This window comes from Cyrtonyx montezumae, unplaced genomic scaffold (genome assembly GCF_038088225.1).
Source record: "Cyrtonyx montezumae isolate F1298 unplaced genomic scaffold, pur_monq_1.0 scaffold_5, whole genome shotgun sequence".
Classification (NCBI taxonomy): Eukaryota; Metazoa; Chordata; class Aves; order Galliformes; family Odontophoridae; genus Cyrtonyx; species Cyrtonyx montezumae.
In genome coordinates this window covers 1,152,272-1,173,933 of record NW_027072056.1, presented here as the reverse complement: position 1 = coordinate 1,173,933, position 21,662 = coordinate 1,152,272, and the positions used below count along the sequence as shown (strand labels likewise).

The following is a 21,662-nucleotide window of genomic DNA, read 5'->3' as shown; positions in this document are numbered from 1 at the left end:
TGAGCTGTCTTAACCCGAAGGCCTTATTTTCATTTGTTGGTGATTGCATCATGCAGTATCTTTGTAAGTCTTTAACTCCTCACAGAAGAAAAAGCCCGACTCTTTTTTTAACAGTCACAGTTTCCTTCCGTCTCGTGCAGTGTGCTGGTGTCTCATTGCTAACATCAGCCTGGCTTTGTGCTGGAGACTTTCCATTAGCTTCACTGAAACAGTGATTCAAAGCTGTGAAACCAGAATCAATCTTTTAGGGTTTGTATTCGGATCATCTTAGTTACCCTGCAAACGCTTTGCTTCTGCCCATGTTCCTGTGCTGAGTAGTACGGAATTGACTGCAGATGAAGCTGAGTGTTAGCAGCAGAGCTGGTGAGGTGGCGATAGCGATGGCAGCAGCAGCTGTTGTTGTTCTTGGTTTTTATGTGGCCTGCGTCATCACGGGCAGAGTGGTTGGGAAATAAATTCCTCCGACAGAATATCTGTTGCAGATCAGGCTGCCTTAATGGTGCCTCGTTAGCTGGTTGCCTCAGAGAGATTTTGTTAGATGTGCTCACTGCAGCAGTGTTTTTCAGACAGTGCAATGACAACTGAACCTGTTTTAATTCAGATTAGATGAAGTATTCTGTAGAATAAAGGAGACCTACTGGGAATCTGCCTTGTAAACATGTGTGAAAGGTTTTATATGGAAAGATAGAAACATCTTCTCTCAGCGAGTAGGTAGATGTATAGCATACCTTCCTGGTCTTTGTAGAGATGGTGCCTTTTGAAGGTGCTGTGTTTATTTAAGGTAAGAAAGAATAGTTGATTGTGTTCTATATTAAACAGTGGTGCAGGAAGTTTGGATTGGGTAATTGCAGCTCTAAAGATGCTAACGTGTCAGGAAATAAAATCTGTGTTGGGAACTGATGTTTACTGACTCTGTGTGGGGAACAAGGGAAACCGAAGCATCTCTGAGATTATTTGCAGGGGAAGAAAAAATCTACGAGTTTTATCCTAGACATACACATAAAAAGTGCATGTGGGATGGTATCTGTGTGGGAGCCACAAGCTGTTCTGCCCAGCCCCATGCTGGTCCAGGATCCTGCTGGACAGGCATCCAGTTGTCTTCTAAAGTTCAGGAGTGCTGATGAGCCGTATTGCTGCCAGATCTGCTGATCTCATTGCCTCCAGTATACAGGACCTGCACAGTCCGCTGTGTTTTCTTCACCTAAGAAGTTAGTTTTGACGTTTATTAGCATTTGAGTATTTTTGCTACTTCAGCACTTTGATAGTCTGTGCTGGGAGGGATGTTGTACATCGTGTACTCAAAACTGGAAAGGGAGCACAATGTTTTTGTAATTGTCTGCTTGTAGTTCTTTGGAAAACTAAAAAATTCTCTTTCCTAAGTAAATTTCCCTGGATCTCTAGTTTCATACAAATTTAATTCTCTATTCAGTGTTATTAACAGTTTACATTTATTATTCTAGCTTAGGTTATTAGTCAGCTAATTTCTAGATATGGGGAATGGAAAAGTGGAAATAGTTACAGTGACATAACGGAAGGCTATTAACCACTAGCAGTGTAAGTATTAGGATATTCATGATCATGGATGAAGGAGTGATTTATCTCAATGGAATTTTTATGTTGCATGTTTTACTACAATTTTTTTTCCTCCCTTGACCTTTTGATTAGTTTTATTGCGGTGCTACACGAAGGCTCCGAAAGCAAGAAAATCCCGAGCTTTGTGCAGGAGAGCCCTTGGTTTCTGTCAGCAAGCTGAGGTCCCATTTCACTTATCTCGAGCTCTAATCCTATGGCAGTGGTGCTGGGATGTTGCCTTGACACCTCTTCTATGTATAGTACACAAATAGTATGCGGAGTGCAGTTTGTGTTGAACATGTGACAGGTGGTGCTGCCTTGCCCTGCACAAGGTCGCTCAGTGATACCGGGTCACCCCTAGTAAGGGTGAATAGCTGTAGTGGCTTTGTCTGCACGAGTGTCTTGGCTGTTTATCGTGATGAAATAAAGAACATGTCAGACTGACTGCTGAAGTGTTTTCAATTTTTCAGACTGTAGCACTGTGGAGAAGCTCAGCGAACTTTTCTCAATGACTCTATAGCCAACTGATGTAACAATGGTACTAATATTGGGACGCAGACTGAACAGAGAGGATAGTGGGATACGAGATTCCCCTGCAACCAAGCGGAAAGTTTTTGAAATGGACCCAAAGTCGTTGTCAGGCCCTGAGTTTTTTGACTTCTCCTCGGGATCGTCGCACGCCGAAAGCATTCTGCAGATCTTCAATGAGTTCCGAGACAGCCGGCTGTTCACGGACGTCATCATCTGCGTGGAGGGCCGGGAGTTCCCCTGCCACCGCGCGGTGCTCTCAGCCTGCAGCAGCTACTTCAGAGCCATGTTCTGCAACGACCACCGAGAGAGCAGGGAGATGCTAGTGGAGATCAATGGCATTTTAGCTGAAGCTATGGATTGCTTCTTGCAGTACGTGTACACTGGCAAGGTGAAAATCACTACGGAGAACGTGCAGTATCTCTTTGAAACATCAAGCCTCTTTCAGATCAGCGTTCTGCGTGATGCCTGTGCCAAGTTCCTGGAAGAACAGCTGGACCCTTGCAATTGCCTGGGCATCCAGCGCTTCGCAGACACGCACTCGCTCAAGACGCTGTTCACCAAGTGCAGGAACTTTGCACTGCAGACATTTGAGGACGTGTCCCAGCACGAAGAGTTCCTCGAGCTGGGCAAAGATGAGCTGATCGATTACATCTGCAGCGATGAACTGGTGATCACAAAGGAGGAGATGGTGTTTGAAGCTGTCATGCGCTGGGTGTACCGGGCGGTTGAGCTGCGAAGACCAGTGTTACACGAGCTGCTGACACACGTCAGGCTCCCGTTGTTACATCCCAACTACTTCGTTCAGACTGTGGAAGTGGACCAGCTGATTCAGAATTCCCCAGAGTGCTATCAGCTGCTGCACGAAGCCAGGAGGTACCATATCCTTGGGAATGAGATGATGTCTCCCAGGACTAGGCCACGCAGGTGAGGAAATAGATTTTTGATACGACTTGATACACGCTCCCAATAAAAAAGTTCTTTGCAGATTGTCTTGTTTTGCATTCTGTAGCACTGCATTTATACTTATGTACTTTCCCACATGTGCCTAGAAAATAGAAATAAGGGAAGCTTTTCACAGATAAGTGAAGGCACTGTACGTTGTGAGGTTAATGTTTGCTTGATGTTACCTTGTCATGCAGTGGCAGCATCTTGAAATCTTAACTTTCTATGCTATAGCAAGTAAACAGTTCAATTTCCTGACCTTTCTGTTCCATCACATAAGTGTGGAGTGTATTACAAACAGTATGGATGGGGATATATATATATACAGAGGATTTACTTGTTACGTAGTAAAATGCTTTAAAAAACTGCAGTAGGCATCAGAACAACAGGACTTAGCTATTAAGAAGTAATATATTTTAGTTTTAGGGAATTATGAAACAGTTCCTGAAATATTTAATGCCTGAAATATTCCTGAAATATTCCATGACGTTTTAATAATCCAGAGTTAGTGCTACTTAATGATGTGTTACAAAAGCACAAACAGTGACAGAGTTTGTGAGAGGAACACTATTAATGGTGGTTAGGATCTTTTCCCCCCACCCCAAGTATTTTCCCAGTAAAAGCCTTACCTCTGTGTGCTAGTTGACACAGTGATTTATCATTACCTCCAGCTGATTTAAACTGCAGTTTTAAGATCAAGTGCTCTATGAAGATGGTGCTCTGTATGAGCCCTGTGCAGCTCTGCTGTCAGCTTTTTAGAGCTGTGCAGTGCCACGGAGGGTCTGTCAGCTTTTGGTTTGCTGAAGTTCAGAGCTGGGGAATAGTGGTTTCTGAGGTGTTCCTGGGTCAGGTCTGAGGGAGCTGTGGTGATGTCTCTGTAGCATTCCAGTTTGCAAATGACATACCTTGCCTTAGGCAGGTGATTTCAGACTGCCTCATGTTTCTTCCTGCTAGGCCTAATAAGCAGCAGCGTGAATCTGAGTAGGCAGGAGCAAGAGAAGTCATTAAAAGAGAGAAAATCTGGCTGTCCTCCCAGCAGAAATTATTTCCCCTTTTCTAGATTACATTCATGGAATAGCTGTTTGTCGTTTGTTTCTGCCTATTTCTTTGCCTATTTGTTTCGGTTGCCTATAGCAAAAAGAGATGATGTTTTAAAACAGTTACCAGGTCTCCCCTTGCCCACGTTTTCATCACAGCTTTTCTGGGCATTTCTTCAAGGTTTGTTTGGGGAGCAGAGGACGTTGGAGAGATCTTTTATTTCTTTACTTCCTGCAATTCCTTTTTTAATACCAACTCTTTCTAAAAGGAAATAAGCATCAGAACCTCCTAAGCAATTGTTTTGACTGAAACAAATCCCAATTCCTTGTATGGATGTGTACGAAGATAAAGTGTGGTCTACCCATTTTTTAAAGCCCAGTGTGGATTGTGTTTTCTCTGTTTTTTTTTTCCTTTCTTTTGGAAGCTAGTGAAGAGGTACCTGAAGCACACAGCTTAAAACATGGGGTGACCAGCTCGCTCTTTCAGTGCTGTATGCCTCCAGACACGGTTGACAGGCACATGTTCCTGCTGGAAGTTCTTTGCAGTTGTGCACCTGCAAAGACACAGTGACATCTTAAGGCTGAATTTTGCTTGTCCCCTGCTGGCTGTGTTGCACAGCAGGGGACAAGCGTGTGCTGTGCAAGTGCTGCTCAAGCAGTGAGCAATAACAAATTTCCATATGCAAAACAAACAAAGAAAAACAGCAAACCAAAACTACCAACCAGGCTCTTGCTGCTCTGCAGTTAGAACTGTCTTCAGATTTTCATGTTCCCATGAATTCCCTTATCACACAGTTCCTCTAAAGCTGTCGGATAAGTGTATGTTCTCTTCAACTGGTAAGAACTTGCTAGAATTACATATATTCTGACCCACCTTTTTTGCCTACTGAGAAATGTGGCTGAAGAAGGTGGATGGCTCAGAGGAGACTGTTTATTTCACTTGATGTTTCTGTCATCCTGTTTGCTACACAAGTGGGTACCTAGGAGAAGCTGTATTTACCTTTGCCTTGTAGTTTGTCTCCCAGACTTAAGATGGTTGTTAATGAATTCTCTGAGGTTCTTCAGTCCAGCTGACACAGTGCTGCTTGACACTGTCCCCTGGGCCAAAGGCCTGCGTGCAGCTCAGGACACCTTGGAAAGCTGCTTCAGAAGTGCACTGGATTATGTGATGCTGTCGGCTGTCTTTCGCTCTCCTTTGTCCATTTGCTCAGCTCTTTGTAACTAGAGGGTCTCCCCTGGAGGTTCTAGCTCACCTCTGTTTTTCTGCTCATGATGGTCTGTCAGGAGGACCCCTTGTACCACTGCTTCATGTCTTATATGGGTGTCACAGCTTCTTCTAACATGCATTCACATTAGTTCATTTGTAACTAACTGTGCAACCTCTACAGTGGTTGTTCAAGGAGGTGAAACAGAGAAAATATTTCTTAATAGAAGAAAGCACATGGCTTACACAGGCTCCAAACCTTTCAGAGGGTGTTCCTTTTTTCTTTGGATTTAAAATATTGTACTATGCTGATATCCCCCTTTAAGAGCGTAACTCTTATAACGAGCCCTCTCCAATCAAAGATTTTTTTGTTCAGCTAATTTGAAAGTAGATGGTGACACTCCAGTACAGTAAACTTTTCAGTAAGTAGAGGGCTTGGTTCTAATCTAAAAAGTAATCAGCAGGCAAATGCTTTTTCAGCATGCAGTTAGTTGATATCTGGGCTTGCCTGTGGGAAGGTTGTGAGACTTAATAACTTGCTCTTAAGAAACTTTTATTTCTCTGGGTAGTGCCTTAGAGGTACAGAAGGTTTTCCTCTCTCCTGAGAGATTCTTTTCAAGAGCTGTTTCTCTTAAAATAAATGCATCAAATAAATACACAGCAACCAAGAACTGGCATCACTTCAAAGCTGAGCAGCAGAAGAAAGTGTTCTCCTGTCTAGTTCAGGTGTGTAAAGTGCCTCCACAGATACAAATCTTCACTGTGTAATCTTTCTTACAGTGCCTTTTTGTAAGATAGAAGGGTATATTTTATTTATGGTGTGGTGACAAGGAAGTAGAAGAGCTAAATAGCTTTGTTTGCAATGCTTCAAAACAGGGAAGTTGTCATTGGGATTTATAAGCTAGTATATATATTTATGAGTTCACGATAGGAAATCTGAGTACAGAGTTTTTTTAGCCCAAACACAGTCCTAAAGCAGGGTGTTTTTTTCTGGTTTTGAGGCAATGCAATGCTCAATAATGATATGAATGGGATCTCTCTACTTATGAGGATCGAAGTTAAAGCACAAAACAACAACAAGGCTTACTGAAAGTACACCTTGCATTATTTTGTTTGATTACTCGGCAGCAGACCTTGAAATAACTGTCAGTGCAAAATTCTTTTTAAAATGCCCTCAAAAGAAAGGATATTGAGGAATGGTCATAGTTAAACACAGGAGCAAATCTCATCCCTTCTCTCCAAATTTGATTTGCTTGTATAAGATGGTTGACTCTCTGCATTAAAATGTGGATTAAAATTTAGTGAATTTTTTTACTACTGTGAACACAGGGTATGTATGTAGTGCAGAAGCATCAGATCAGAACAAGAAGAAGAAGGTGGAACAATAGGAAGTCTCGGCAGACTATCTCATGCTTACTTTCAGAGTTCTAGTTTTCATTTGAGGCTTGAATTTTCTGACTTTTTTTTCCAAACAGTTTTTGAAGACATTGTAATTTGGCCTTCATATATACTAGTGAGTATCTCTTACATCTTAGTTTCTATTTTCCCTTTTTTAGATCAACTGGTTATTCTGAAGTGATAGTTGTTGTTGGAGGCTGTGAAAGAGTTGGAGGGTTTAACTTGCCATACACTGAGTGCTACGACCCTGTAACAGGAGAATGGAAATCACTGGCCAAGCTTCCAGAGTTCACCAAGTCTGAGTATGCAGTGTGTGCTCTACGGAATGATATCCTTGTTTCAGGTGAATAATCCTTGTGATTCCTTCCAATTTCAGCACCTGAGTTGCTGATCCATTTTTGCCAGCCTTCTGCAGTGTTGCTCAGATAACCCTCGGTCTTCTAGAAAGGGTGGATCATGCAGTACAGTGATGGCTTAGGTGCTGAGTCCTGTATGTTAGTTTAAGCAAAGAATATGTCTCCTCAGGTTTGTAGTACCTTTGCCATTTGAGCAGTATGTAAATAAAGGAGGTAGGTGCATGGATCAAAGAGGGGGGATGGGTCATGTTAACAGTGTGCCCCAAGGCACAGCAGCAGTTAAGGTTTCCATTCTGAGTGTCTTATCCAGGTAGTTACACTCAAGGAAGCCTAAAAAGCATGGGGAAAAGCCATTAAAATGCATTCTGATCTCAAAAAAATAATCTAATGTGATATCAGCACGTTGCTGGGAAGGGTTTGCAGAAGTAAAGTAACTTACTCTATGTTTTCATGTTTTGAAATCCTCTGAAACTGACTTTATCAGTCAAGTATGAAAAGAGAGTAATTCCATTGCCCTCTGTAGGGGGACACGACAGTAGCTGATGTTTCTCATTCATGAACTATTAATTCAGATAGGCATATTTTTGTTTTTAAAGGTGGAAGAATCAATAGTCGGGATGTCTGGATTTATAACTCTCAGCTTAACATTTGGATCAGAGTTGCCTCCTTAAATAAAGGCCGATGGCGTCATAAAATGGCTGTTCTTCTTGGTAAAGTAAGAGAAGTACATTTATAATTCCTTCAGCTGGGGTGTTTCATATGTATAAGAAAGTAGTGGAGAAGACATACCTACATGCTCAGTATTACCTTGTTGCATGTCCAGTTAAATCATATTTTGAATGTTCACATAAAGTAATGTTTAAAATAACTGTGCTCTTGATCAGGTGGACACTGTGGAACTGAAAATCCTCAAGGTTTTTTTTTTTTGTGGAAAAAATCATCTTAACAAACCAAAAAGTCTGCTGGGGGTTTGTTCTTTTGCAGGCAAAGACATATCAGAATTTGCCTGTGCTTAAAAAGCGCTCTGAAAATGCAAACTGTTCATGCAGTTTTTAAGAAAAAGCAGTACTGCTTTGTCTCCTCTCTGTTGTTTGGTGTTTTATAGTGAAATTAACCAGCTATATTACTGTAAGAAAATGGGGATTTATTTATGCCTTTTATAAGAATAGTAGTTGAGATCAGCTGACTCTTTTAATTAGAGTGAAGGGCTCTGTGTGGTGTCCCTTGGAGTAAATTCTTAGAGATGGAGCAAGCAGAGGAAAGAGGGCAAGCACAATTAACCATGAGAGATGCCACAGGAAGGAAAAAAGAAGTTTACAAACTGAAAAGTACTTTTGTAAAAACAGAAGAGCAAAGGTGTGTTCAGGTGCCCTGGTGCTGCTGCTCAGTGTAGCCTTTGACAAGCAAAATGCTGAGAAATGCCTTCTTCTGTAAGTGCCACTCAAATAGTGGGTTTGTATTTCTGTTTTATAATAGTGTACTTTGGATGTCTGTTTGCGTTTGTGACTAAATGGAAACCCTCCTGGAACTCTTAACTATCACTTTTAGGCCACATTCTTCTTCCATAGATACGTGTGTGTGTATATATGTACATTTCCCCTAGGTATATGTGGTTGGAGGATATGATGGGCAGAACCGCCTCAGCAGCGTGGAGTGCTACGATTCGTTCTCCAATCGGTGGACGGAGGTGGCTCCCCTTAAGGAGGCTGTGAGCTCTCCAGCAGTCACCAGCTGTGTCGGCAAACTCTTTGTGATTGGGGGTGGTCCTGATGACAACACGTGTTCTGACAAGGTCGGTTAACTGCTTGCATCTCTTCTGTCCGTACTAAGAGAGAGGCTGGTTTGAAAATGGATTGCGTGGAGATCTGTCTTAGTAGGCTTTGAATGGAGTCTGGAGTCAGAAAAATACAAAAATACATCGCAGGAAACAGTAACTTGCTAGTATGCTGTTGCTTTGGTTTCTGTCATGGAGATTGTTGTTGGCTTCAGAGATAAATGTGCCATGTGAGGCTTAAACCAAACTGTTTGGAAAAAGGTGTTGAGTACAGACTATACAAAGAGACTGCTGATACACGTGCCTATATTTATACTGACTGCATTTTCTTGGTAAGGTATTGCCCACCAGGAATTGCTTCCTTCACTGTCCCTGTTACAAACGCTGTGGGTGTGCTGCACTATAATTTTGGTTGAGCTTTTAATCTCAAATGGGTGGGTTTGTTTTCAGGTTCAGTCTTATGATCCCGACACTAATTCTTGGCTGCTCCGTGCCACTATCCCTATCGCAAAAAGATGCATTACAGCTGTGTCTTTAAACAATTTGATCTACGTTGCTGGTGGGCTTACCAAGGCAATATACTGCTATGATCCAGTTGAGGACTACTGGATGCACGTACAGAATACATTCAGCAGACAGGTAATGAACACAAGGCCTGTAAACATCTGAAAGGTACTGATTTCCATGAATATCTTCATAGGAAGTGAACAGAAACTTACTTAAATCTGGTAAAATTGCATCTCTTGATTCTATCCTTGCTTTACTTCTTCATCTGTGTCATAGAAAACCTCAGAGAAGAGGCTAAACTAAAAGATTTTAAGCTGAGAGACAATGTTAGCCCAGTCTCTGAGAGAAGTTCCTGTTGGACAAGAGTGTAACAGTAGGCGCTTTGAAATGTTACCCAGTATAGAATTTGATCACTGTCAAGCTCTATTATATACTTCTTTATATTGATTCAAGACAGTAATATTTAATTTAAAATATTATTTATAGTTGACTTAAAACATCTTTCAGTAATTTATGTTGCATTGAAAGGCTTTGAAGTGTGGTTAGAAATACTGTACAGCACCAAAAGCATCCGACTTGAACAGTGAGAGCTATGTCACCTTGGTACATGGAATGCTTAACAGCATGTGTCCCCCTCAGTAGCAGAGTGCATTTGAGTTGAATCACTTTTCCCTGTTTTTTAAATATCTGTTAATCACATCCTCTTCTGAGATTATTTGTACTTTTCCAGTCCTTCCCTATTTTCTCACTGTTTTCTGTTCTCTTCCCTATTTTACTTTCCTCCTTGCAAGTAAGACACAGCGTTGTCATTTCTCTATTTTCTTAGTTGTGACCCTTTTTTCTCTTTGTTTACTGCTCTTTTTTTTTTTTGTTCCACCTTCTGCAGTCCTTCTGAAATCCTTTCCCTCCTGCCTTTCTTAATCTCAGATATGTAAGCCGTCATCTCTGAGTATAATATTCAGCTGTATTCCACTGCATCCTTTGTGCAAGCTACAGAAAGTAATGGCTTGGACCTAAAAAAGCCCTTTCTGTAGGATTGTGTCACTGCTTTCTCCACACCCTATGCTTTCTGCATTGGCCTGTTGAGAAGGGAATAGTATAGACCAGTCTGTTTACAAACAGTAGTCACAATGCTGTCCTTTTTCTGGAGTGGATGTGCATGAATTGAAATTTCTCTTTTTCAAATAACCATGTATTCCTTTGTGTATTTTGAAACAGGAGAATTGTGGCATGTCTGTGTGTAATGGAAAAATCTATATCCTTGGTGGAAGACGAGAAAACGGAGAAGCCACAGACACTATTCTTTGCTATGATCCTGCAACGGGCATTATCACAGGAGCAGCAGCCATGCCCAGGCCAGTATCATATCACGGCTGTGTGACCATTCATAGGTATAATGAAAAAGGCTTTAAACTGTAATTTTTTTGGAAGAGAAGAAAAGAAAGATGATGGCATGAATGAATCCAGTGGTCTGCTGCAAGACTGATTTTATAAATCTGAATGTGGGAAAATGCCCTTTCCCTACCTAAGTGTCATAAAAAATTGTATCCTGTGCCTTTTTGGGGAGAGGAAAAAAAAAAGGAGGATTAATTTAAGTTAAACTAGTCTCTAGTATATGAATCTATCTAGTATTCAGACTGTGCTGTACTAGTGATCAGATGGTTGTCCTATGTGTGTTTAGTAATTAAATCTTGGAAGCTTTGTAGGGGAAGTGCCTTGACAAGTGCTTGTGCCTGTGTCCTAAGTAGCAATATCTACAAGGTGTTTCAGGTTCTGCTAATTGGAAAAGTACATAGGCAAGTAAATCTCAAAAAATATATAGGATAAGTACCTTCAGTTAAGGAAAAAAAAAAGAAACAAAACTTGTATAGCTACAATTCATATGCAGTGCATTCTTACAAGCAGATTACTTGGCTTAACCAAATAGATTTTATTTCAGATCATGCATGGTTTGGGATTTAAAGAAAAAGCAAAAACATACAAAAAAAAAAAAGACTATTTAAGCTCCATAGGACAAATATTAAATAAATGTTTTCCTCTGAAGAAGAACAGCAACATCTTGGTTGTTTTGTGAGCCAGTGCAACATACTGCAGCGAGGACTGTGTACCTTTACACTATGGACCTTATTCATAGTGTTGTTAATGCTTACCCAAAGTGCACGGCTGCGTAACACGGAAAACTAGTGAGTGCTGGGTGTAGGTATGCCTCTGTGAGACAAACCTGGAATCCTGGTTTTTAAATTCCTGAATGGCATACACGAAGTCTGAAAGTTACTCGGTTCACTCCTTCCTCACTGTGAAATGTCTCTAAACTACTCAAGGAATTAAAAACGAACAAAATCTGGATTCTGCTGCAGTTGTGACAACGCAATAAATGACCTCGTAGTAGAGGCATGGACTCAGTCTGTGTTCTGCAGTCAACAGGTGAGTCTTCAAGATCTGTTGTCTGCAGCGATGATTCGGTTTCCCAGCAGGCGTTCCTTGGTCTTTCTTCTGACAATCACTTCAGCACAATTACACTCCTGTAAAAGCTGCTTGGCCACAGATCAGGAGTTCTGAGAAGATCCTTCGTGTCACTAAAAAAATAGCTGTGGAGCTGTCCATGTAGCCATGAGGGGGTAACTCCCACATAATGTGTTTTGGCTCATTTTGAAGCCTGCAAACCCACATGTATTTCAACCCAGATTTCCTTAGTTAAACGTATTTCTTAAGTCCTCTTTATACTTCTGCACTTGGTCTCTTTATTCTCATTTTGCAGCTGTACAGCTGAGGCACAAGTTCATGAAAACTGAAATAGCACTTGAGAGCTGAAAAATGAACAGGATTTTCTATCGATTTCTTGTTAGTCACCAGAACAGTCTGGAACTCCCTTTCAAAGGAATTCTGACAGCAGCCAGTAGGGAAGTTGATCAGTGCCAGGGCAGAGAGCAGCACGTGGCTTCTGCAGAGGTACGCTGGCCTCAGCGTTCTGGTGTCCACGTTCACTTAGGAGGGTGAAAACAAGCACCATCTCTGGAGCGCCGTTTGTTCGCTGGACTTTCTTCACCATCTTTGTTTCTTCATGAGATGGAAATTCTGACCCTCAGTGAAGCTATGCCAAATTGGGAGTCATCATTTTCAGTGCCATGTGGTCATGGACTTTTAAAGAGCACTGGGAGCTGCACTTTGTGATGCATTAACTTGCAACCTCAGGAAAGGACACGAGTTTCAGTTTCTGGCTGAATACCAAACACTGCTTTGTATACGTAAAGAATATTGATAAAACACAAAATTCTGCATATCAGTAATGTAATGGGATGAACCCTATGTACATTCACATTGCCCTAAGTAGGAAGCCATTTGGTAACCTAAGACAGCACTTAGATAAATGGAATCCTTTTCTAAGTTCGTGTGTCTGCTCGCTGAGTGTTGTTCAAAAAGGTTATTTTAGTGCCTGTGAATAAGGTCCACTGATAGCAATGGTAATTGCCCAGTAACTGATGTGGTATACTAACACTGTATATAACTTGTGCCATCGTTGTAAATGAAAATGTAAAAAGTGATAGGAGCACTTCATTAGAAATGCAGTTTGAAAATATTCTTACTTCCTTCATGTCTGTATTAAGATTTGTGATGCTGATTGTCACGCTAAACTGTTTTTAGGCGTTCTGATTCAGTGTCATTTATGTATAGGTATCCTTTAGTCTGTTTACAGTACTGCACTACTCTGTAAATAGTGAAATACTGCTTTTTATGGTTTTGAACATTCAGTTTAGAGTTGCATTGTATTTTCTTAACAAATTATGTACCGTTACCTATTACTTTTGGAATTGCAAGTGTTGAATGAACTAGTAAATGCAGAAATCTAGATGTAGGAGGAAACTTCTGCTTACAGTTCTTTGGAACCTGTACACAGAGCCAGGTGGTTAGGTGTGGTATTGCTAGAATGGCAGTTATTCATGTAGTTATTTTCCTTAGAGCAAGCAGATGCTTTCTTGCCTTTTGAGTCTAATTTGCACTTACAAGGAGCTCTCTTCGAGCTGTGTTTTTGGATGAACTAGAAAAGAATGATTCAACCATGTTTCCAGAGGGACATGTTATTTAGGAGGTTGCATTCCTGAGGCACCTGTTCTCTGATGCATTTAATTTAGGTATAGATGGATTCAAAGCTGAAACCTCTCTGCTCTGTAGCTGGCTGCAGCTTGTGGGTTGAGCCAGTTGATTTTGTTTGTTTGTTTGTTTTCCCCCTCAGCCAAGGGAGAAAACTTTGACTGTCTTCCACCATAATCAAAAGATTTGCATCATAAATGGTAATATGTTCAGCAGCTCCAGAGCAGAGCAGTCAGCCTAACTGTGCAGGCACAGAGCTCAGGTCTCCCTAGAGCCACACCTAGGTGCACATATTAAGAGCTGTCTAACATCTCCCTCCATTAAACAGTTAATTATTCATTATGCACTTAAAAAGAAGTCAGAGTCAATATTTTCCTTCTGTATTTTGATATCTACAACATCCTGTTCCAAAGTTCATGAGATATGTCCTTCCATTCTTAGCAATGTGATGTAAACTGAAAAGAAAGTTCATGTTTCTTTCATCCTGGCTTTGGGCAGGTTCTGTATGGAAAACGTGAGTGCAGCTGCTGCCTTTCTGCATGTAGCTAGCCCGTGTGTCCCGTTGTTCCTCAGCTGTCACATGTTCAGCACGGCCTGGTAGTCAGTGAGTTCAGCTGCAGGCTCCCTTCTTGCTCGTGCCTATGTAGGCATCATTTGTGGATTCTCCTGTATTACCATTAGACAGCTCATTTCCCAGTGCGGGCCTGGTACGTTTTGTGAATTAAGCTCTGTGCTTTCTAATTTATAGCACCATAAGTCCAGAGTTGTACTGGTTTAGTTTCCAATTGGCACCAGTACAGCTCTCACCAAAGACTGCTTATTTCCACTGCGAAGCACAGATATGTTTAATGCAAATGATGCTGACACGGATCCCTTTGTTAATTCACTCGAGCTTTTTAAACAGGATTTATAACCCTGCAGTGTTCGAGAGGCCGATGGTGTAGGAACAGGAGCTGCTCTCTCTGACAGAAGTGGGGCAGGACGATGCTGGCTGCTCCAGCTTCTTCCTTGAGTAGTGGAGCTCTGCCCTGGCGGCGTTGCATTCTCCAGTTCCCCTCTGCAGGCACAGAAGTGCTTGGAGCTCTCCCTCCTGTGGGCTGAGGGACAGCAGGAGGAGTGGGGCTGTGCCCGTTCTGGCCTTGCTGAACGCAGCCCACTCTGCATGTCCACGCAGTTTGCAATTCCAGATGCTGAAAATCGGTAAAAACGTTTCGTGCTTGTCATTCTCCAAGTTGGAAGGATCTGTGCTTGGGTGAGGTCTGCTCGGGGCAGCACTGAGGAAAGGCAACGGTCTGTTTTTCTTACTGGCCGACAGGGCTAGTGGATCTTTTACGCCAGAACCGAGTTCCAAAGAAAAGAGTTTGTTAATTTTGAAGATCTCCGTGCCTTGAATTCACGTCTGCTGCCGTGAAGAGCTCCTCCGGGACAGCCTCGGCGCGGCTGCGTTCGGATACGCGGAACGCGTTTCCTCGGATGGATCCGAGGGACAGCGGCGGAGCTCCGTGGGCTCCCGGCGCCGGGGCTGGCCGGGTCGTGCCGGCAGCGGGAAGGCGGTTTTGTAACGTAGCGCCATTGCAATAACATTTACCTGTTGCATTTAAGCGTATGTCTCGCGTCATTCTTTGAATAATTTCTTTTAACTTCAACGTACCCAATAAACATCCGCGTTGGAACGGCTGCGTGTTCCGCGTGGGCGCGGGGGACGGGGCGGGTTCTGGGGGCGGGGCCGGGCTCGGGGGCGGGGCTGAGGGCGGGGCCGGACGCGCGGAGTTTCCACGTCCGCCTGCGCGGACTCCGCCCCTGCGACGCGGCGCGCGGTGATGGCGGGGCGGGGCGGGTGAGCGAGCGGCGGCGGCGGTGTCGGCGGCGGCTTTGTGCGCGCAGCGGGGGGAGGGGAGCGGCGTGCACGTGGGCACGGCCCCGCCCCGCCCGCCCGCCCGCGGCCTGAGGGGAGCGGCGGGGCCCGCAGCTCCGCGCGAGGCGGAACAAAGGCCGCGCTCCCCGTCGGGCGCCGCGACCATGTCCGGCGTGAGGAGAGCCCTCGCCGAGAAGGACCCCGACTACGAGGACATCGCGGTGGCGCCCCCCAGCAAACGGCACCGCGCCGCCGAGCAGTCAGGTGCGGGGCGGGGGGAGGGGCGGGGCGCCGCGCGGGGGTTGCGGGGGGCGGGGGTCCCTGCGAGGGCCGCGGCCCGAGCTGCGCCTTCCGTGTGCGCGCACGCGGAGCTGCGTCCCGATCGCGCGCGTCCCGGCTGCCTGCTGTCCCGGATCCCCCTCGGGCTGCGCTGCTGCTGCGGCGTCGCAGAGCTCCGGGGCAGCACGTGGCCGCAGGACGGCTGCTCGCTCTGCAGCTCTCGTACGAGGGCGGGGTGAGAGCTGGGCGACCTTCAGGATCATCGAGTGCCGTCACGACCCAACCGCACTGCCCTCACTCGAACAACCTTCTGCTAAATCGCATCCTTGAGCACCGCATCCAGACGGTTTTTAAACACATCCAGGGATAATGACTCCACCACCTCCCTGCAGAGCCCATTCCAGCCTAACAACCCTGTCTGTAACGAAGTGCTTCCTGATATCCAACCTAAACTTACCCTGGCACAACTTAAGGCCATTCCCCCTCATCCTGTCACCATCATCAGTGAGAGGAGACTAACCCTGTTCTCACTGTGAGCACCTTTCAGATATTGGAAGAGAGCGAACAGCCCCGGTTCCTTCAGTCTCTCCTCGTAGGGCACACTCTCCAAGCCCTTCACAGCCTTGTTGCCCTTCTTTGGACCTGCTCCCACACCTCCCTGTCCATTCTGTACTCAGGTGCCCAACACTGAATGCAGTACTCGAGGTGAGGCCTCACCAGTGATGAGTACAGGGGCAGGATGATTTCCCCAGTCCTGTTCACCACACCATTCCTGATACAAGCCAAGATCTGACCTTCTTGACCACCTGGGCACACTGCTGGCTCATATTCAGCCCACTGTTCATCAGCACACCAAGGTCCCTTTCCATCAGGCAGCTTTCCAGTCACTCCTCCCTGAGCCTGTTGGGTTGCCTGGGGTTATTGTGAACAAAATGCAGGACTTGACACTTGGCCCTATTGAAACTCTTACAGTTAACCTTGGCCCATCCATCCAGTATATCCAGGTCCTTCTATAGTGCCATTCTCCCCTCACGCAGATTAGCACTCCCTCCCAGCTTGTTGTCATCTGCACTACTGGATATAAGGAAGAAGGTTTTCTACAATGAGGGTGGTGACACGCTAGCACAGGTTGCCCAGAGATGCAGGTGTCCCATCCCTGGAGGCACTGAAGGTTGGGTTGGCTGGGGCTCTGAGCACCTGATGGAACTGTGGGTGTCCACGTGCATTGCAGGGGAGTTGGACAAAACTACAGGTCTCTTCCAACTCATACAATTCCATGACTCCAAGTTCATAGCAAGCCCTGAGCACTGCTGCCTCCTGCTCTTTTGGGAGGCAGCATGGATGCCTCAGGGACATGGCTGTTCCTGGCCTGCCCTGTGGAGCATGGATGTGCTGCCAGCAGCTCAGATGGCCGTCCCCAGGTGTCCCTCTGGCAGCACCTCTGCTCTTCCAGGCCTTACCTGGGCCAACAGGCTCAGGTGTCTTGAGTCTCTGGTTCAGCTCTGCTTCAGGAGGGTCTGCACGAGGCTGCCAGCAGCAGGCTTTCCTCTGTGGCCCATAAGGCATGTGGTCACTTGCCTTGAGCTGATGCTAAGCACAGTAAGTAGCAGTTCACATTACTGCTGCTGCGTGGTGTGGTGTAAACCTGGGGATGAACTGGGCCAGAGACAGTGTGCACAGCGTTCCCAGGCACACAGCTGCAGCAGTACCTGCATGTGGTGGCAACACACATGGGTTTTCCTTTTGCCTCTGATAGCTTTGGTGAGACAGAAGTAAACAAACCGGTCCTGCCTGCATCAGACCTGGCAAGGAACAACCTGCCTTCAACGTAGGCCAGCTAACTAGGGATGCATATGCACCTCTACTATATGCATATTTAAGACAAATTACCTTCTGCAGAAAAAAAGATCCTTAATGTTTTTGTCACTCCAGTTTTTGCCTGGTAACAGTTTAACTTTGTGGTTTTTTGGTTTTTTTTTGGAAGTGGAGCCTCAGAAATAGAAAAATGTCTTTCTTTCTTTTCCATGTGTGGCCTCATGCAGCTCGAGATATTGCTGTGCAGAAGATTGAGACGATTATAAAAGAACAATTTGCCGTAGAAATGAAGAATAAAGAACATGAAATTGAAGTTATCGATCAGGTACAAAGGATTTGTCTTACAAAAGTAGTTAGGATGCTCTGGGCTTTTGGAGGTTGGCGTAGCAGTCACTCTGCATTGTGTGCTCCCTCCTCTTTCTGCAGCGCCTGATTGAAGCGAGGCGGATGATGGACAAGCTGCGTGCCTGCATTGTGGCCAACTACTATGCATCTGCTGGGCTTCTGAAACCCGGAGAGGTAAACACCACGTGGGGAACAGAAAGACTTCGGGCAGTGTTTGTAAAGACTGATGTGTGGGCTGTTGGCTATGCAGCCGATGAGCTGGGATGTCAGTGGGAGAGGCAGGCGGTGTCCCTGGCTGGCCCTGGATGCTTGGCCAGCACAGGTATCCCTAATGGCTGAGGTGTCTGCCAGCTCTTGGTGCTGCTTCCTGAAATGTTCCACGTGGTTTGCTGGTTGTGACAGGAAAGCACCTTGCTCCTCCCATGCCTCGTTTGCAGAGCTCTGCAGGATGGTGAGCAAGTTTCCTCATCTCAGCAGGGGAGAGTGGAAGTTGATGGATTTGGAACTTGTCGGGGGAAAAACAAAATTTGCAATTATGAGCAGTGCCATGAAAGCATCCTCTCTGTTCCCAGGCAGCCGTTCTGGTACTGGTGTGGTTAACAGCCTGGCAGCAGCAGTAAGGCAGAGAAACAAGGAGCTGTCACAAAAAAGATAACAGCTGTATTAAGAAATACAGCAACAAAACTCCTCCTACTTAACCCTCTCGGTAAGGACTGGAGCTCCTCTCCTACGAAGGCAGGCTGAGGGAGCTGGGCTTGTTCAGCCTGCAAAAGAGAAGTCTGTGGTGAGGCCTCATTGCAGCCTTCTTGTAGTTAAAAAAAAGTTTATAAACATGAGGGAAATCAGCTTTGTACAAAGGTAGATACAGGACAAGGGGGGAATGGTATTTACCCAAAGGAGGGGAGATTTAGATTAGATTTCAGGAGAAATTCTTTACTGAGAGGGTAGTGAGGTGCTGGCACAGGCTGCACAGAGAGGCTGTGGATGCCCCATGCCTGGAGGTGACTAAGGCCAGGCTGCATGAGGCCCTGGGCAACTGGATCTAGTTCTTGATCCATTGGCTGGCAGCCTGCCTGTGGCAGGGGGGTTAGAAATTGATCCTTGGGGTCCCTTCCAACCCAAGCCACCCTGTGGCTCTAAGCACTGTGTCCTTAGTGCCTGGAGTTGTGGCTGACATGGAGTTTCACTGAGTCTCCTAGCTGGAGTCTTTTCCCAATAAGTTTTACTTATTTGTTTCAATCGGGGACTTACCTGTTTTCCAGTAAAAATCAGCACTGATATTGAAAACCGTAGGTGTGTACTGAAAACTCAGGTTTCTCTTCAGCACCATGAGAATTTCTCTACCAGGCAAGGGCACTGAGCTTCAGCTGAGCAACCAGAGCTGAGAGAGGCTGCAGCAGCACTGGGCACCTCGAGCTTTTGTGTGGGCAGCTGAAGAATTTGATCTAGGTTCTGCTCTTTTGAAGAACTTATTATCCAATGTCACTAAATGTCAGCAAGAGACCATTCTGCCCCCCGTTCCTTGCTTTCTCTGCCATGCAGGATGTTTGTCCCTTTCCTTGTTGAGTTTCACGTTTTCCTTAATAAAGAAGTATGTTTTACCCTGTAAAGTGTTATAATAATGTGACCTTGTTGTGTTTCTCCTCTGTAGTTCTTACACACTCCTGGCTACTGTAACTGTGTGGTTGATGGCATTTTAATTTATTTCTGAAGCTCCTCATTTGTACCCAAACTAAATCAGTTCTCTTTATTTTTAACTTGTTACTAGCTTCTTTGTGGTTTTTAATGTGGCATTAACTTCTTTTTGTCTCTGTTGGCAATGAATGATTTTTTTTCTGCCTTTGGGAATATGTGCAGTTTAACTTGATGTGCTTGTTATGTAAATACTTTGCAGATCATCTTCTTGCAAGCTCCCAGTTTCTGATCTGTTCTCCCAAACATAAGCAGCTCCTCAGGCCGATGCAGCTGAGTGCTGAGGTGTATGGTTCGTTGTGATTGCACTGGTTGGGTTTTTACTGCAACTTAATGAACGAGGCATTGGTCAGTTCAGTGGATGAAAGAAGAGCAAAATGAGTTGCTTAGTGATTTGTTTTGTACAGGCCTGGAAAACTGATAGAATTTCTCTTTTCCATGTTTCAAAGCCCAGGTTCTGGTTTCAGAACTCCTAAGTGCTGTTGAGCAGGGAGCTGGTTGCTGTGCCTGTGCCTCCTGGGCAACTGGGAGGACAGCCCTCGGGTGCAGGCGGTCCTGCTCAGGGCTGGTGTCTCTCCATGTGCCACTCCCCATCAAGGTGGCAGAAGTTAGATCAGGGGCTGTAATGGAGTAAAAGTAATCCTGCAAGGAGGAAAAAAAAAATCAAGCCAAGTCTTTTTCCTCTCTGTTTGTGACCAGCCCCCGGCACTGAGCTGGGTTGTGCAGGCAGGGAAGAAGTGAACTTCTCCTGGCTGGGGCTGCAGGGATGGCTACCAGTGCATCTGAGCTGACAGTCTTTGGCTTTGTGTGTAGGGCTGAGTCTGCCTGCTGCTGGCAGAGGGCTGCCACTGCTTGTATTCATTCTGCATCAAGTCAAGGTGGCAGGGGAGTAGTGTTGGCCACTGGGATTGCAGGGATTGTTGTGCAGCTGTGTGCTGTGTGTGGAGCAAGGCTCTTGGGAAGCTGTTTTGTCTGGGGCACGCTGGAGGCATTAGGTGGCTGCAGCTCTCCTTGCTGCCACCCAGTGTGTTTCTGGGACCAGAAGGTCTGAAGAAATAGATTCAATCTGGAGTCCTGTTTCTGAAGAGTTGCTGTGAGCTTTTCTCTTCAATTGCACATATCTTTTTTTTCCCACAAGGCAGCTGATGAGGTATTTGTTTTTTATTTGTACGCTGAATTTTTCCTTTTAAGCTTAGTATTGTTTGACATGGGCTGCAGGGAAATAATGTCTCGTTGTGTCTGCCCTCTGTTGCAGGGGACCAGGTCATGTGATGCCACCATTCTTAATCACCCTTCCATCAAGAAGTTCCTGGAGTCACCCTCTCGCTCATCGTCCCCTGCTCACCAGGGCTCAGATGCACCATCAGCCAACCACTCTGAGAGTGACTCTCTCTCACAGCACACTGACTTCTTCCTGGATAAGGACAATGGCAGCCTGGACACGGACGAGCGGCTGGCAAACAGCCTGGACCAGAGGCAGAGCAGAAGTGCTGGCCGGGTAAAGTAAAGCAGGAGTGGTGGTTACGTTGTTGTAGGGCTGTCTGGACTTGATGCTGCCACAGGAATCTGCTTGTGATCTTACCTGCCTAGCTGCACATCTGCTTCTAACCGTCCCCTGCTGAATGCTCCTACCTCAGCTTGGCCTTGCTGTCAGGCTCATGGAAGTGCATGTGAGTGGGCTAAGGAAGGTTGAAGGGCAGCAAGGACAGCATTGGTGTTGGTGCTGTTGCTGCCTGCTGCAGCCCTGGGGCAGGAGATGTTGTGCAGCTCAAGCCAAGGCCTTTATGCATGTGGAAGTTAGGCTGGGAGGGGCAGAACCCGCAGTGAAGAGCAAGACATGTCATTTCCTGCAGAGTTCTTAAGAATCTGGTGAGGCTTCGTGCAGTGGTGCTGCTGCCTGTCCCTGGAGGGACAGGGTGGCTGAATCCCTGGAGAGTGGGTCTGCTCAGTGCTCTGTAGAGAAAGCACCCTGTCACAGGTGGGCTAGCATTTCTGCAACTGAACACACTGTGATAATGTGGCAGGAAAAGCATTGATTCTGCATCCAGCGAGCAGTGTGTCACACCTTGCAAACAGAGCAGCAGCCTGCTGAAGCCCTTAGGGTTTATAGCAGAAAGTGTATAGGTGCTGTGTACTGTGGACCCACCTGTATTGTGAGCTTCCAGACAAACATAGGTTGTTTCTGCACAGGGGGCTTTGGTGGAATAGTTGTATTGTGTGGGTGTAGCATGCCAGTGCATCCTTGGTGGACACAGCACAGAGGTGG

At 45.4% G+C, this 21,662-nt stretch overlaps 2 protein-coding genes across 5 annotated transcripts in view; both read left to right on the top strand.

Annotated features, from left to right (window-relative positions):
• Window positions 1-1,923: 1,923 nt before the first annotated feature.
• KLHL24 (kelch like family member 24) lies at window positions 1,924-11,027 on the top strand. The gene is made up of 6 exons (XM_065748340.1): window positions 1,924-3,027; window positions 6,843-7,027; window positions 7,637-7,755; window positions 8,644-8,832; window positions 9,265-9,453; window positions 10,540-11,027. Exons 1-6 carry the CDS (start codon window positions 2,108-2,110, stop codon window positions 10,738-10,740), a joined length of 1,803 nt encoding a protein of 600 aa, XP_065604412.1. The 5' UTR covers window positions 1,924-2,107; the 3' UTR covers window positions 10,741-11,027.
• A 4,331-nt stretch (window positions 11,028-15,358) lies between these two features.
• The window catches only part of YEATS2 (YEATS domain containing 2), a 42,727-nt gene continuing 36,423 nt past the window's right edge, over window positions 15,359-21,662 (top strand). For all 4 annotated transcript variants that reach the window (XM_065747937.1, XM_065747935.1, XM_065747934.1 and 1 more), the window contains exons 1-4: window positions 15,359-15,529; window positions 17,587-17,684; window positions 17,786-17,878; window positions 20,652-20,894. In XM_065747937.1, the coding sequence (XP_065604009.1) occupies window positions 15,430-15,529; window positions 17,587-17,684; window positions 17,786-17,878; window positions 20,652-20,894 (534 nt within the window). In that variant the 5' untranslated portion in view covers window positions 15,359-15,429. The remainder of the gene's footprint in view (window positions 15,530-17,586; window positions 17,685-17,785; window positions 17,879-20,651; window positions 20,895-21,662) is intronic.

Bases quoted from the DNA above. Each gene is read 5' to 3' on its own strand.
- KLHL24 (XM_065748340.1), top strand. From the start codon at position 2,108: ATGGTACTAATATTGGGACGCAGACTGAACAGAGAGGATAGTGGGATA. The intron at 3,028-6,842 runs GTGAGGAAATAG...TCCCTTTTTTAG, and splicing joins CCCAGGACTAGGCCACGCAG to ATCAACTGGTTATTCTGAAG. The intron at 7,756-8,643 runs GTAAGAGAAGTA...CATTTCCCCTAG, and splicing joins TGGCTGTTCTTCTTGGTAAA to GTATATGTGGTTGGAGGATA.